This window comes from Hemiscyllium ocellatum, chromosome 31 (assembly GCF_020745735.1).
Source record: "Hemiscyllium ocellatum isolate sHemOce1 chromosome 31, sHemOce1.pat.X.cur, whole genome shotgun sequence".
Lineage (NCBI taxonomy): Eukaryota > Metazoa > Chordata > Chondrichthyes > Orectolobiformes > Hemiscylliidae > Hemiscyllium > Hemiscyllium ocellatum.
This window is the reverse complement of record NC_083431.1, coordinates 50,312,028-50,325,897: the sequence shown is the minus strand read 5'-3', so window position 1 is coordinate 50,325,897 and position 13,870 is coordinate 50,312,028. Positions and strand designations below refer to the sequence as shown.

The following is a 13,870-nucleotide window of genomic DNA, read 5'->3' as shown; positions in this document are numbered from 1 at the left end:
AACACATCATTTTCAAATATTAATGGACAAAAGGAATCTCAGAAAAAATTATCATCTTTGTTACATGAGCTAAGGGTCTGGGTGGAATGCTCTTTGGAGGGTTGGTATGGACTCGATGATCCGAATGGCCTGCTTCCACGCTGTTGGGAATCTATGATTGTATGAAATACTTGGATTTTGTTGAATTATCATATTTGCCTGAATCACAAGCTTGAAATTGTGTTGCTGGAAAAGCGCAGCAGGTCAGGCAGCATCCAAGGAACAGGAAATTAGATGTTTCGGGCATAAGCCTTCTTCAGGCGTATGCCCGAAACATCGATTCTCCTGCTCCTTGGATGCTGCCTGACCTGCTGCGCTTTTCCAGCAACACATTCTCAGCTCTGATCTCCAGACCTCACTTTCTCCTTGAATCACAAGTTTGTCAGATACTGCTTTCCCTCAGCAATGGGCAGGAAGAGAATTTATCCTAGTTTCCACCAAGAGAATAAATGATGAGTGTGGATTATCAAGATTTCACATCAACATGAGCAGCATGGATTAATGGTCGTGCCTTTGCGTAACTCTTTAATATACAATGAGGAATGTGAACACGAATGCAAAGCTCTCAAGAATTTTAATATCTACACCTACCAAAGTAACAGACACAGAATTAGCATCTCATCTAACTGCTAGTCCCTCCAATAATAAAGAATCGTCTCAACTGAACACAACATCTTGTCCTAAATTAGATATTTAAGTCCCAGTGTGATACTTGAAGACCATGTTTTCCCAGACCTAGGAACAAGTGTGAAGTATACAATAAGATCTTTGAGAAGTAAAACCTGTTGACAAAAGTCTTACCTTTGGCCATTTCTCTGTTCCAACCTTTCCATCATAACGCACTTTCACTCCTCTCGAGTCCGTAAATTCCAAATAATCATACCTTTGAGAAAAGTTTCACAAGTGAGCTATTTAAGTACTGACAAGTTTCATGTCATGTTGGACATAGGGTGCTGATTGGTACAATTATTCCATATTTAAATATTCCACCTCTAAATCATACCACTCAGCTAAACAAACATCTCAACTACAAATCTGGATTAGAACCATTATCCATGGAGGATAAAAGCAGCATGTCCTGTCCTTCAGAGGGCAGAGGAGAAGCGCCACAATAATTCTGGAATGAAGATCCAATGGAAAGTTTGGCTCTTTGGCAGCCAAGGTGGCCAAACTGAGACTTTCAAGATTACTAAAAGGGTGACTGACAAGTTAACCAATAGCCATTGCTTCATGATTGTGAACAATTAAAATTGAAGGAGATGTAGCTAAAACGTAAGACAAGACTGAACCAAGCAGAGTTGGCTTTTCAAAGTGAACAAACAAGTTGGTTGGTACAAAGAAAAACAATAGAAAATAAAGGGTACAGCTTTAAGAGATGATGGAGAAGCAGCTGGATCTGGGCTACACATGGTCAAATTACTGGGACTGACAGGGCAGGTTAAAAAAGTGATTAATAATAGCACACTGTACAAAATAAGGAAGGTGCACTAAGTCTGGTGTAGAATTTGATTATACAAATATACAAGACAGCAGTAGGCCATTCAGCCCCTCAACCCTGCTCTCCCATTCAGAAAGATTAGAGCTGATAGGATTGTGGATTTGAAGATCCAATCCTGTCTACTGAATAACCGTTTATCCTTTGCTTGACAACAGCCAATGTAGCTCTGCCTTAAAATCAAGGAGTTTGCGACCGCCACCTATTCAAAAAGGGGTCCAAAGACTCCACCTTCACATTCCAGTTTTGAAGCAGTGACCACAGAGTTGCAAAATGTGATCTCTCATTCTAAATTTTCCCACAAGAGGAAACAACCTCTCCATACTGGACCAGCTATGGCTCCACGGCATCTTGCGAATTTCAATTCGGTCATCTCTTACTGTTCTAAACTATAGCGACACAAGCTTGTCTAGCCTTTCCTCGTAAATCAGTCCTCATTCCAGATAGTAAGTTGGTAAACCATCTCTGTAGTGTCACCAAAATATTTACACCCTTGATGATAATACTGTGCACAATGCTCCAGATGTGGTCTCAGCAGTGGACTGCATCTGAAGCAAAACCTCCCTACTCTTGTAATTAATTCGCCTTGTGATACACAATAACATTCTATTAGCTTTCCTAATTACTTGCTGCACCTGCATGTTAACCTTCTGCGATTCATGCACGAGTACACCTAGATCCCTGTGTCTCAGAGCTCTGCAACTTCGCACCATTTAATGGATCATGCTTTATTTTTATTCTTCCGATCAAAATAAACAATTAGACGTTTTTCTACAATATACGTTTGCCAAAGCTTGGCCCACAGATCCAAAGGAATGGCTTCAGGGGTAAGGAAGTTCAGTTAAGTGGATAATTAGAGAAAATTTAGAGCAAGTTGATAGAGTTCCTCAAAATTATGAGGATCCTGAACACAGTAGATAGGGAGAAACTGTTCTGATTGGCAACTCAACAATTGCAACAGGAGGAAGAACAGTTTCATAAACTGAGTGGTCGGAATCTGGAATGAGTGCGCGGTGTAGGCAGATTTAATTGAGATGTCTGGAATAGAACTGGATAATCATCTGAAGGGGAAGAAAAATCAAAGATTACAAAGAGAAAAACCATGGGAGTGACATTAGGTGAGGTGGTCTTTCACAGAGACATGATAGGCTGAATGGACCCCTTCACTGCTGCAATGCCTTTTCTATAACAGAGATTGAAGGGCATGAAGAAGCAGACACAGCAGATTAGAGACCAAGTATAATCAGACTTTTTTTTCCCTTAGGCTTTTCCTATCCCCTTGTTTAAAGCTCTTCATTTTATTGGAAAGAATGAGTGTAAGGAACACATTGGTACACCAACTCTTTTCTCTTGTTCTCTCTCCCTCTCTTTTCCCCCTGCCAACTAAAAATAAACCATTCCTCGCAATATCACTAGTAGCATCTCATTGCTTGAAACTGGACAATACCTTTTCTCTGTTTCACACTTTTCATCAAACTCCACTTCAAAAGATGTTGCACCTGGACAAACAAAGACCGTTGTCTCGTGACTGTTGTTTTCGTAGTTGTGAGTAGACTCCATGCTCCACATCCTGAGAAACACAGGCTCCTCTGATTTCTCCAAGTTCTCCCCACCAAGCTTTTAAATCAGAATTGAAACAAAGCTTTTTCACTATTTCAAGAAGTACCCTTATGTAACAAAGTGAAAGGTTAAAATATATATACACATACTGAAAAGTCGCAGAACTTTTTTTTTTAATTCATTTGTGGGACTTGGGCGTCACTGGCTGCCCAGCACTGATAGCCCTAGTTGCCCTTGAGAAGGTAACTGTGAGCTGCCTTGCAGTCCACTTGCTTGACCCGTAATGCCAGTAGGGAGGGAATTCCAGGATTTTGACCCAATGACTCTGAAGGAACGGCTGTATATTTCCAAGTCAGAGTGGTGAACGGCTTGGAGAGGATCGTGCAGGAGGTGGTTTTCCCAAGTACCTGCTGCCCTTGTCCTTCGAGATGGAAGGGGTTGTGGGTTTGGAAGGTGATGTCTAAGGATCTTTGGTGAATTGTTGCACAGCATCTTGGAGATAGTATACACTGCTGCTACTGAGTGCCAGTGGGGGAGGGATTGAATGTTTGTGGATGTGGTGCCAATGAAGCAGGTTGCTTTGCCCTGGGTGGTGTCAAGCTTCTTGAATAATGTTGGAGCTCCCCCCATCCAGGCAAATGGGGAGTATCCCATCACACTCCTGACTTGTGCCTTGTAGATGGTGGATAGACTTTTAGGTGTCAGGTGGTGAGTTACTCGCCGCAGTATCCTTAGTCTCAGAGCTGCTCTTGTAGCCACTGTGTTTATATGGGGAGTCCAGTTGAGTTTCTGGTCAATGGTAAACCAAGGATGTTAACAGGTGGGGATTCAGTGACAGTAGTACCGTTAAATGTCAAGGGGCAGTAGTTAGAGTGTCTCTTATTGGTGATGGTCATTGTCTGACATTTGTGTGGCACGAAAGTTATTTGCCACTTGTCAGCCCAAGTCTGGATATTGTCCAGATCTTATTGCATTTGAGCACTGACTGCTTCAGAATCTGAGTCATTGTGAATGGTGCTGAACGTTGTTCGCCAATGATTGCACATTCACTTCTGACGTCATGACAGAGGGAAAGTCATTGATGAAGCAGCCAAGATTGTTGGGCCTAGGACACTACCCTGAGGAAAGACAGTGAGGTCTGCAGATGCTGGAGATCAGAATTGAGAATGTATTGCTGGAAAAGCACGGCAGGTCAAGCAGCATCCGAGAAGGAGGATTGATGTTCCGAGTGGAGCCCTTCATCAGGAATTCCAGGATTTTGACCCATTGACTCTGAAGGAACGGCCTTATATTTCCAAGTCTGGCTGTGCTTTTCCAGCAACACTCTCAACACTACCCTGAGGGACTCCTGGACCTGAGATGACGGACTTCCACAACCACAATGATGTTTAAGGGATCAACTACATTGTAGCCAAATTTGCTGACAGCACAAAGGTAGATAGGGAAGCAAGTTGTGAAGAGGATCACAGAGTATAAAGGGTTATAGACAGGTTAAATAACTATAAATTTGCAGAAGTATACAGGAAACTCAAAGGCTGCTCATTTCAGCAAAGATAATAGGAAAGGAAAATATTATTTAAATAGAGAGGGGTTACAGAATGCTGTGGTACAGAAGGCTCATGGTGATCTGTTACATGAATCATAATTGAGAAAGGAGTTGGAAAAGTTGGTCAGCATTGAATAGGGAATGGGAGTTTAAAATTGGGGAAGACTGAGACAACTGTACAAGACGTTTAGAGACTTCCCTGTAGCACAATGTACAACCATGACATATAGGAGAGATATACAGAATTAATTCATTATATTGTGATTCAATATTCCCCGGCTCACACAACGAAGGGCCCTCCTGGCTCCAAACAAAAACGTAAACAGTCAAATCTTCAAATCGCCAAATGAAAGGAGGAAAATAGGAGTTACAGAAGTTTATCATTAATGCAGTTTGACTAGAATGTAGTTTTAATATTTGGACTTATCAACATCTGTATGATAATGGACTTCCATTGTCCTTGTACTGGAAGCCGTTCAAAACGTTCACCCGGCTAATTTCTGGGAAATCTGTAAGGATGGGGTGAGAGATTGAGTCTTTTACTTCTGAAGTTTAGGAAAATGAGATTTGATCTTATTCAAACATTCTACATGCAGGAGCATATGGTGTCGTGACTGCAGAGGCCAGGAAGCCAGGGCAGTCCTGAGCAAGAAGCCTGGGTTCAAATCCCACCTGACCAGTCCACACCAAGAATACCTCTGAACAGGTTGGTTCGAAAATGTCTACAACATTCTAGTGGAATTTGACAGGAAAGATGCTGAGGATGTTTTTCCTCATGATGGAATCCAGAACTGTGGGTGCAGTCTAAAACTAAAGGGTCTCCCATTAAAAATGGAGAAGAAAATAAATATCTCTCAGACCGTGGGTCGTTGGAATTCTTTTCCCTGAAAAGCATTGGAGTCTGGGTCATTAAACTTATTCAAGACGGAGTTGGGCAGTTTTTTGATCCACAAGGGGCTTAAGGAGGCAGAGAGGAAAAAAAAACATGTTAGCTATGATCTCATTGAATGGTGAAGCAAAAATAATGGATCAAATAGCTCAAGACCTAGGAGTAGAAGAAAGCCATTCAGTTCATCGAGTCTGCACTGCGATGAGATCATGGAGGATCAGATAATCCTTAAATCCAATTGCCTGCTTTTTCCTTACAACTCTTGATTACCTTTCTGATTAAAAATCAGACTATCTCAGCCTTGAACACACTTAGCACAACCTCGACAGGCCTCTGAGATAAATAATTTGACAGACTTACCACCCTCTGACAGGGGAAATTCTTAGCCTCTGCCTTCAGTGGGCAGCACTTTATTCTGAGATTATGACCTCTGGCCTGAGACCCGCCCACAAGGGGGAAACAGATTTTCTGCATCTACCCTGTCAACTTCCCCAAATACTTTACATACTTCAATAAGATCATCTATCATTCCTCTAAATTCCAATGGGACAGAGGCCCAATCTACGCAACCTATTCTCATAAGAAATTCTCACCATACCTGGGATGAACCTGCCTAAAATGCAGGTATGACTTTCTAGCTAAGGGGCCCAAAACCTGTTCACATATTCCAGCTGCAGTCTGACTAGGTTCTTGTATAGTTTTAGCACAATCTCCCTACTTCTGCTCCTCTGTTCTTCCTGTCCAAGTGCTTAACCTCACATTTGTCCACATGAAATTCCTTTTGCCAAATTTTTGCCCACTTGCCTAATCTATATCCCTCTGCAGATGGTATCATCCCCACCCTTTGCCTTCCCATCTATTGTTGCGTCACCAGCACATTTGGCAACTGTATATTCATTACTGTCATCAATATACATTGTAAATAATTGCCGCCCAGCCGATTTCTGTAGCTTTCCATGAGTAACTCTACTAGGCTACTTCCAGCACCTATTTCTTCTCATCTTACTAATATATTTTCTAGATGAGCACCAAAAAGTCTGCATCAACAAGGCAGACATTAGATACAGACTGCTTACTTTGAGAAAGTCGTCACCAGTTTCGCAACAGAGGGTCTTCAATATTTTAGCCAGTGGAGCAAAGGCCTGTAGAAGTGCACAGTGAGGAATGTCCAAACTAGAAAGCTCCAAAAGGTAGATTACCTACAACAAAAATTGATAAAAACATTATTGAATGGTAATGCAAAACTAATCTAAATTCATCAGTTGGTATAGAACAGGTGTAAAGACACAGACGCATATTTGCTGGAATAGCATAAGGGAAATATTACAAGCAATGATACACTACGGCTTGAATTGTATATGAAGCATTAATGCAGGTATCTGCATGTGTCATGTTATAGCTTTAAAGCTATAACAGACCATTATACTGGCAAGGACTGGTCTGCCAGTTTCTGAGGTCGTGATATTGTTCTTACTATCCTAGAATCTATTATAATGATATCTGTGCAAAACAACGTGCTTTGTCATACCCAAGAACATCTAGTGGAATTGTACAAATTCAGAAAGCACATATTGTGAAGGCTACTCAAATCCATGGCTCTCAGGATTAGATAAGAGATACTTGCCTTTATTAGCTAAGACAAAGTTTAAGAACACAGTAGGTATGCTGGAACTGGTACAAAAATGTTGGTTAGGCCACAGCTATAGTATTTTTTTAAATTCCTTACAGTGTGGAAACCGGTCCAACCAGTCCACACCAACCCTCTGAAGAGTAACCCACCCAAATCCATTTCCCTCTGACTAATGCACCTAACACTATGGGCAGTGTAGCATGGCCAATTCACCTAACCTGCACATCTTTGGACTGTGGGAGGAAACCAGAGCACCCAAAGGAAACCCACGCAGACACAGGGAGAATGTGCAAACTCCACACAGTCTGTCACCCGAGGCTGGAATCGAACCTGGGACGCTGGTGCTGTGAGGCAGCAGTGCTAACTGCTGAGCCACCGTGCTGCCGTATTGTGTACAGTTTCAGAATCCACATTAATAGGAGGAATGTGACTGCACTGGAGAAGATACAGAGGAGATTTACCAGGATGTTGCCTGCGCTGGAGAGTTTTAGTTCGGAAGAAAGACTGTATAGACTGTTTTCCTTGGAGCAGGGAGACTGAAGGTCGTGATTGAGATGTATAAAATTATGAGCGGCATAGAAAGGGCAGACGGTTGAAGACTTTTTCCCCCATCGTGGAGAGATTGATGATGACCAGGAGGGCAGCGGGGAGGAGTTTTTGAAGGGATGTGAGGAAAACAAGCTTTCACCCAGAGTATGATAATAATCTGAAACCCTGCCTGTAACAATGAATAAGAATATAAAGGGGGCACAGGAGCTGAATATATGTGCAAAAATGGCTGAAGATGCCAAAGTGTAACTAATAAAGTAGATTGGATCCTGGGCTTTGTGAACAGGGATACGGAGGAGAAAAATCAAGGGAGTTAAGAAGAACCTGTATAAAACACTGGTGTTGAAATCTAGATCCCACACTTAAGGAAGGATTGAAAGAGGAATGAGGAATTTCAGTTACTTTTATAGATTTGAGAAGGTGGGGCTGCTTTCTTCAAAAAAGTGGAGATTAAGAGGACATTTGATGGAAATGTTCAAAAGCAAGAGGAGTCTGGACAGAGTAGATTGGATGCTGTGCCAATCAAGCGGGCTGTAAGAATGAGGTTCCTGTCCTGTATTTATTTCCATCATTGTGCCGATGCAAAAATGCTCTGGATAGGAAAGATAAGTGGTCATCAACTCAGAATCTTAAAGCAGAAGGCATGGTCTGTTGGCCAACTCATTGCCAACTCTTAGAAAGAGCTACTGATCTTGCCCCACTTGCACTAGCGTCAAGTATTCATTTCTTTTTTGTCTTTCAGCTTTACCTGCGTCACATGGAATTGCCACAATGCTGGTTAATCACATTAGTATAAGCCATTATTTTGGATTTGGCAGTTAGTTTTACACTACATGCCCAACCAGTGCTGCTGCGTTCTCATATCAAACCAAATTCTAATCTCATTTTGAAGTTCGAGCTTTACTGCGCCTTCCTTAACAACTGTACAAAATAAGTATTGTGCATCAGTGTTTATTGTGGAGAAGGATATGGAAGATACAGAACGTGGAAAAATGAATCGTAACATTTTGAAAAATGTCCATATTACAGAGGAGGTGCTGCTGAATGTCTTAAAACACAAAGGATGGGTAAGGTTAGATTAGATTACCTACAGTGGGGAGACAGACCTTTCGGCCCAAGTCCACACTGACCCTCTGAAGAAAAACCTACCCAGACCCAGTCCCCTACGTTTACCCCTGACTAACCCACCTAGCACTGCGGGCAATTTAGCATGACCAATCCACCTAACCTGCACATCTTTGGACTGTGGGAGGAAACCAGAGCACCTGGAGAAAACCCATGCAGACACAGGGAGAATGTGCAAACTCCACACAGACAGTTGCCCGAGGCAGCAGTGCTAACCACTGAGCTACCGTGCCGTCTGGTACGGAATCTGGTCAGGTGTACTCTAGAACTCGGTGGGAAGTTAAGGAAGTGATTGTGGGGCCCCTTGCTGAGATATTTGTATCATCAACAGCCACAGGTGAAGTGTCAGAAAACTAGAGGTTGGCTAACGTAGTGTCACAATTTAAAAGGTGGCAAGGAAAAGCCAGGGAACTATAGATTGGTGAGTCCAACATCGTCGGTGGGCACGCTACTGGAGGGAATTCCTGAGGGATAGTATTTGGAAAGGCATGGACTGATTAGGGATAGTCAACATGGCTCTGTGCGTGGGAAATTGTGTATCACTAACTTAATCAAGTTTTTTTAAAGCAGGACTGAAGAGGATTGACGAGGGCAGGGGGTGGATGTGATCGATATGGACTTTAGTAAGGTGTTCAACAAAGATCCTCATGGTAGACTGGTTAGCAAGGTTAGAGAACTAGCCATTTGGATACAGAACTGGCTCGAAGGGAGATGGTGGTGGTGGTGGATGTTTGCTTGTCAGACTGGAAGCCTGTGACCAATGGAGTGCCATAAGGATCGGTGCTGGGTCCACTACTTTTTGTCATTTATATAAATGATTTGAATGTGAACATATGAGGTATGGTCAGTAAGCTTGCAGATAACACCAAAATTAGAGGTATCGTGGACAGAGAAGGTTACCTCAGATTACAACAGGTTCTTGATCAGATGGGCCAATGGGCTGAGGAGTGGCAGATGAAGTTTAATTCAGATAAATGTAAGGAGCTGCATTTTGGAAAAGCAAATCAGGGCAGGACTTATACACTTAATAGTAACGCCCTGGGGAATGTTGCTGAACAAAGCGACCTTGGGGTGCAGATACATAGTTCCTTGAAAGTGGAATCAAATGTAGGAAGGATAGTGAAAAGGGTGTTTAGTATGCTTGCCTTTATTGGTCAGAGCATTGAGCATAGGAATTGGGAGGTCATGTTGCAGCTGTACAGGACATTGGTTAGGCCACTTTTGGAATTCTGTGCTCAATTCTGGTCCCTGCTATAGGAAAGATATTGCGAAACTTGAAAGGATTCAAAAAACATTTACAAGGATGTTGCCAGGGTTGAAGGGTTTGAGCAATTAGAAGAGGATGAACAGAAAGGGTTATTTTCCCTGGAACATCAGAAGCTGAGGTGTGACCTTATAGACATTTATGAAATCATGAGGGGCATGGATAGGTTTAATAGACCCAAGTTCGTTACCCACGGGTAGAGGAGTCCAGAACTAGAAGGCACAGCATTAAGGTGAGAGAGGAAAGATTTAAAAGGGATTTAAGGGGCAATGCTTTGACACAGAGGGTGGTGCTTGTATGGAATGAAGTAGTGGAGACTTGTATAATTGCAACATTTAAAAGGCATCTGGATGGGTACATGAATAGGAAGGGTTTAGAGGGGTATGGGCCAATGGGGCTACATTTGTTGAGGATATCTGGTCAGCATGGACAAGTTAGACCAAAGGGTCTGTTTCTGTGCTTTATATGACTCTTAACTGCAGGGAACAAATAATTGCTTAATAATTTTTCATTCAGCTTCAACTTTAAAACTGGCAATAGTGCACTGTGCTATAAACAAACAAATCCAATCCAGGAATTATTTTAAAATGAACTGAAAATGGGGAAGAAGAACTATAATAAGAGTACTGGACATAGCCACCTATCTTTTGAGTTTCATGATGTATACCATCAGTTCTCATAAGTTGTACCAAGACAATTTTGCCATGTTTTCTTATCACATTAGTATATTTGTCAATTTTTGATGATAGTATTTCATTAGGCATGTTTCATTTTTTAACCTCACTTACCAGTTGTCTGGTTGCCATCGCAAGAAAGGAATTATTCAAGCTCGACATGATCTGCTTCGCACTGCATTTCAGCATCATTAAATCCAGAACATTGGATGCACTGGAAATGTGGCGTTTGACATCTGCTCAGCAACATTGTGGTGAAGAACAGAGAAACCCAAATCAGTTTCCAGTCTAGGCATTCCCGAATACAGGTGAAAGTTTGCATAGTCAATTCAACTCCACAAAGGTCACAATGGCACAGTGGGAATGTCACTGGGCTAGAATCCCAGGATACATTTTCCTGGGTACATGGGTTCAAGTTCCACCAGCTGGTAGAATTTAAATTCAAGTAATAGAGCTCTTGAGGCGCAGTGGTAGCAACTGTACCTCTGGGTTCAAGGTCTACCTGCTCCAGATATGTGGACATCTCTGAACAGAAAGACTAAAATTATCCACACTATTGCTGAATTCAACTTAAAACTCAACTCAAAGTTCTAAATGTCATGAGTTGCTGTCTTTCAGTTGAGATGTTGAAGTGATCAAGATGTGGCAGGAATGATTTTTAACGCTAACCAAACTGAAATTTTGATCTGACTTTAGGGTTGGTGATCAACTTTTAGATGGCATCAACCTTATTACACTGAAATTAGGAAATATGATCAGAAATAGCCATATTCAGATGGAACATGGTAAAGACAGAACATCGAACATTACAGCGCAAAACAGGCCCTTTCACCCTCGATGTTGCACCGACCTGTGAAACCAACCTGAAGCCCATCAATCCTACACTATTCCATTTTCATCCAAATGTTTATCCAATGACTATTTAAATGCCCTTAAAGTTGGTGTGTCTACATCTGTTGCAGGCAGGGCGTTCCATGCCCTTACTAATCTGAGTAAAGAAACTACCTCTGACATCTGTCCTATACCTATCATCCCACAATTTAAAGCTACGTTCCCTCATGCTCGCCATCACTATCTGAGGAAAAAGGTTCTCACTGTCCACCCTATCTAACCCTCTGATTATCTTATATATCTCAATTAAGTCACTTCTCTACCTTCTTCTCCAATGAAAACAGCCTCAACTTCCTCAGTCTTTTCTCGTCTTCCCTCCATCCCAGGCAACATCCTAGTAAATCGCCTCTGAACCCTTTCCAAAGCTTCCACATCCTTCCCATAATGCAGTGACCAGAACTGTACACAATATTCTGCACTAGAGTTTTGTACAGCTGCAACATTACCTCATGGGGGCTCCAAAACCCAAACCCTCTACTAATAAAAACTAACATACCATATGCCTTCGTAACAACCTATCAACCTGGTTTCTCAATATCACTCAAAGAATTTTCAGTGCAATTGCATTTCCCAAGGTAATCTCTTGAAAGGTGCTCTCTTTCTATACATTTTTAAATATTATTCTTCCAATTTAAATTACAAGCAGAAGTTGACAGTGTAAAGACAATGGTACGTACAGTTAAGGAGGATTTCTCTGGTGTGACGGTGAGACAAGGCATCATTCCCCTTCAATTGCAGGTAACACCAGGAAAGAAGGTGACCCTGCAGTGCCCAGAGTAGATTGACAAGAACAGCTTCATTCTTCCCAAACAAGTTGTCCGTGAACATCAACTCACACTGAAAGTAAGCAACATAAAAAAAGCCATTAGCACCTGTTTAGCCAAGCTGCTCCAATATCACACAAAAGATTCACGCCCCTGGCCAGGACCCGTGATGCGAAGGTCTGACAGTAGCCAGCGGAGCCTCAGCTTGCTGGCTCAAGGCTGTGAGGACAATGGACAGTCACTGGGGCTGGCCGGAACTGGCTGTGCAAGATCCTGGGAGAAAGCACTAACTGTAAGAACCTTGGCATCATTAAAACAGTGGGCATTAAGAAACAGAAATTGCAACTGTGTAAAATTGTGATAAAAATTCCTTAGTATGCTGTGAACAATTAATTCATTATGTGGCCCTCTGATTTCTGAAAACAACTTCAGGTCTAAACATTCATTGAACAAATTAAAATAAAACCAAATGAGTCAGGTCTGCATGGTGCCAAGTACTGGGATAGACACCTTAATGAAATGACAGATGCTTTCATATACTGCAGCTCCTGTGTATGCACACTCAAAAGGTGTGTAAAGGATTGAGCAAAATTGAACAGCATCCATGATATGTTTCGCTTCCTGAATATCATTCTGGAATCTAGGAACAGTTCTTCCAACAATGCTGCTATGGCAAAGGCAGAAATATTTCACTTTACAGGAGCTCGGTTCAACTCCACCCAAAAGAAAATCACAGAAATAATACTCCGTTGTTTTTGCAAAAAGATGCTGGAAACACTCAGCACCTGTGCATGGAAGAGCAGAATCAATGCATTAGATCAGTGAGCTTTCTTCAGAACAATGAAAGACAACTGACCTGATACATTACCCCTGCTCCTCTCCCTGAAGAGGGCAATAAACTAATGCAGGAGCAGCTATTTGGCTTTTTATTTCAACTTTACAGGATCTGCAGAATTTTGCTTTTGCTATGGTTCAACTGTTTTAACACCTGTTACAATTTGTGTCATATGTTATGGGAGTAAAACTCATCAAATTTATTCATTCAGAGGATGTGGGCATCACTGGTCAGGTCAACATCTATTGTTCATCCCAAACATCCTTGAGAAATGAGAGTCTGTCGCCTTCCTGAACCACAGTGTAGTCTATTTGGTCAGGGATACCAACAGTGTTAAGGAAGAATTTCCAGGATTTGAACACAGTGACAATGAACAAACAGTTGTATAATTTCAAATCAGGTTTGAGAGAGACTTGGGAGGGAACACTGCAGGTGGATGTGCTCCCATATATGTGATGCCCTGTCTTTCTTATTCCTACTCATTTGTATAGAAGTAGCCTCAGCATTAATATAAACAGACTTAACATTAGGATCATCTTCAGATCTACATAATTGAACAGACCGTGATGGAAATTACTGTGTTAGTATTGGAGTATGGAAACATCAGCA

At 41.9% G+C, this 13,870-nt stretch overlaps 1 protein-coding gene across 3 annotated transcripts in view; it reads right to left on the bottom strand.

The window, feature by feature from the left end:
- Nucleotides 1–13,870, bottom strand: part of zzef1 (zinc finger, ZZ-type with EF hand domain 1) — a 240,311-nt gene that overhangs the window by 142,612 nt on the left and 83,829 nt on the right. For all 3 annotated transcript variants that reach the window (XM_060848324.1, XM_060848326.1, XM_060848325.1), the window contains exons 19-23: nt 12,340–12,499; nt 10,886–11,007; nt 6,606–6,728; nt 2,982–3,151; nt 841–922 (exon numbers count right to left, since the gene is read on the bottom strand). In XM_060848324.1, coding sequence (XP_060704307.1) covers nt 841–922; nt 2,982–3,151; nt 6,606–6,728; nt 10,886–11,007; nt 12,340–12,499 — 657 coding nt within the window. The remainder of the gene's footprint in view (nt 1–840; nt 923–2,981; nt 3,152–6,605; nt 6,729–10,885; nt 11,008–12,339; nt 12,500–13,870) is intronic.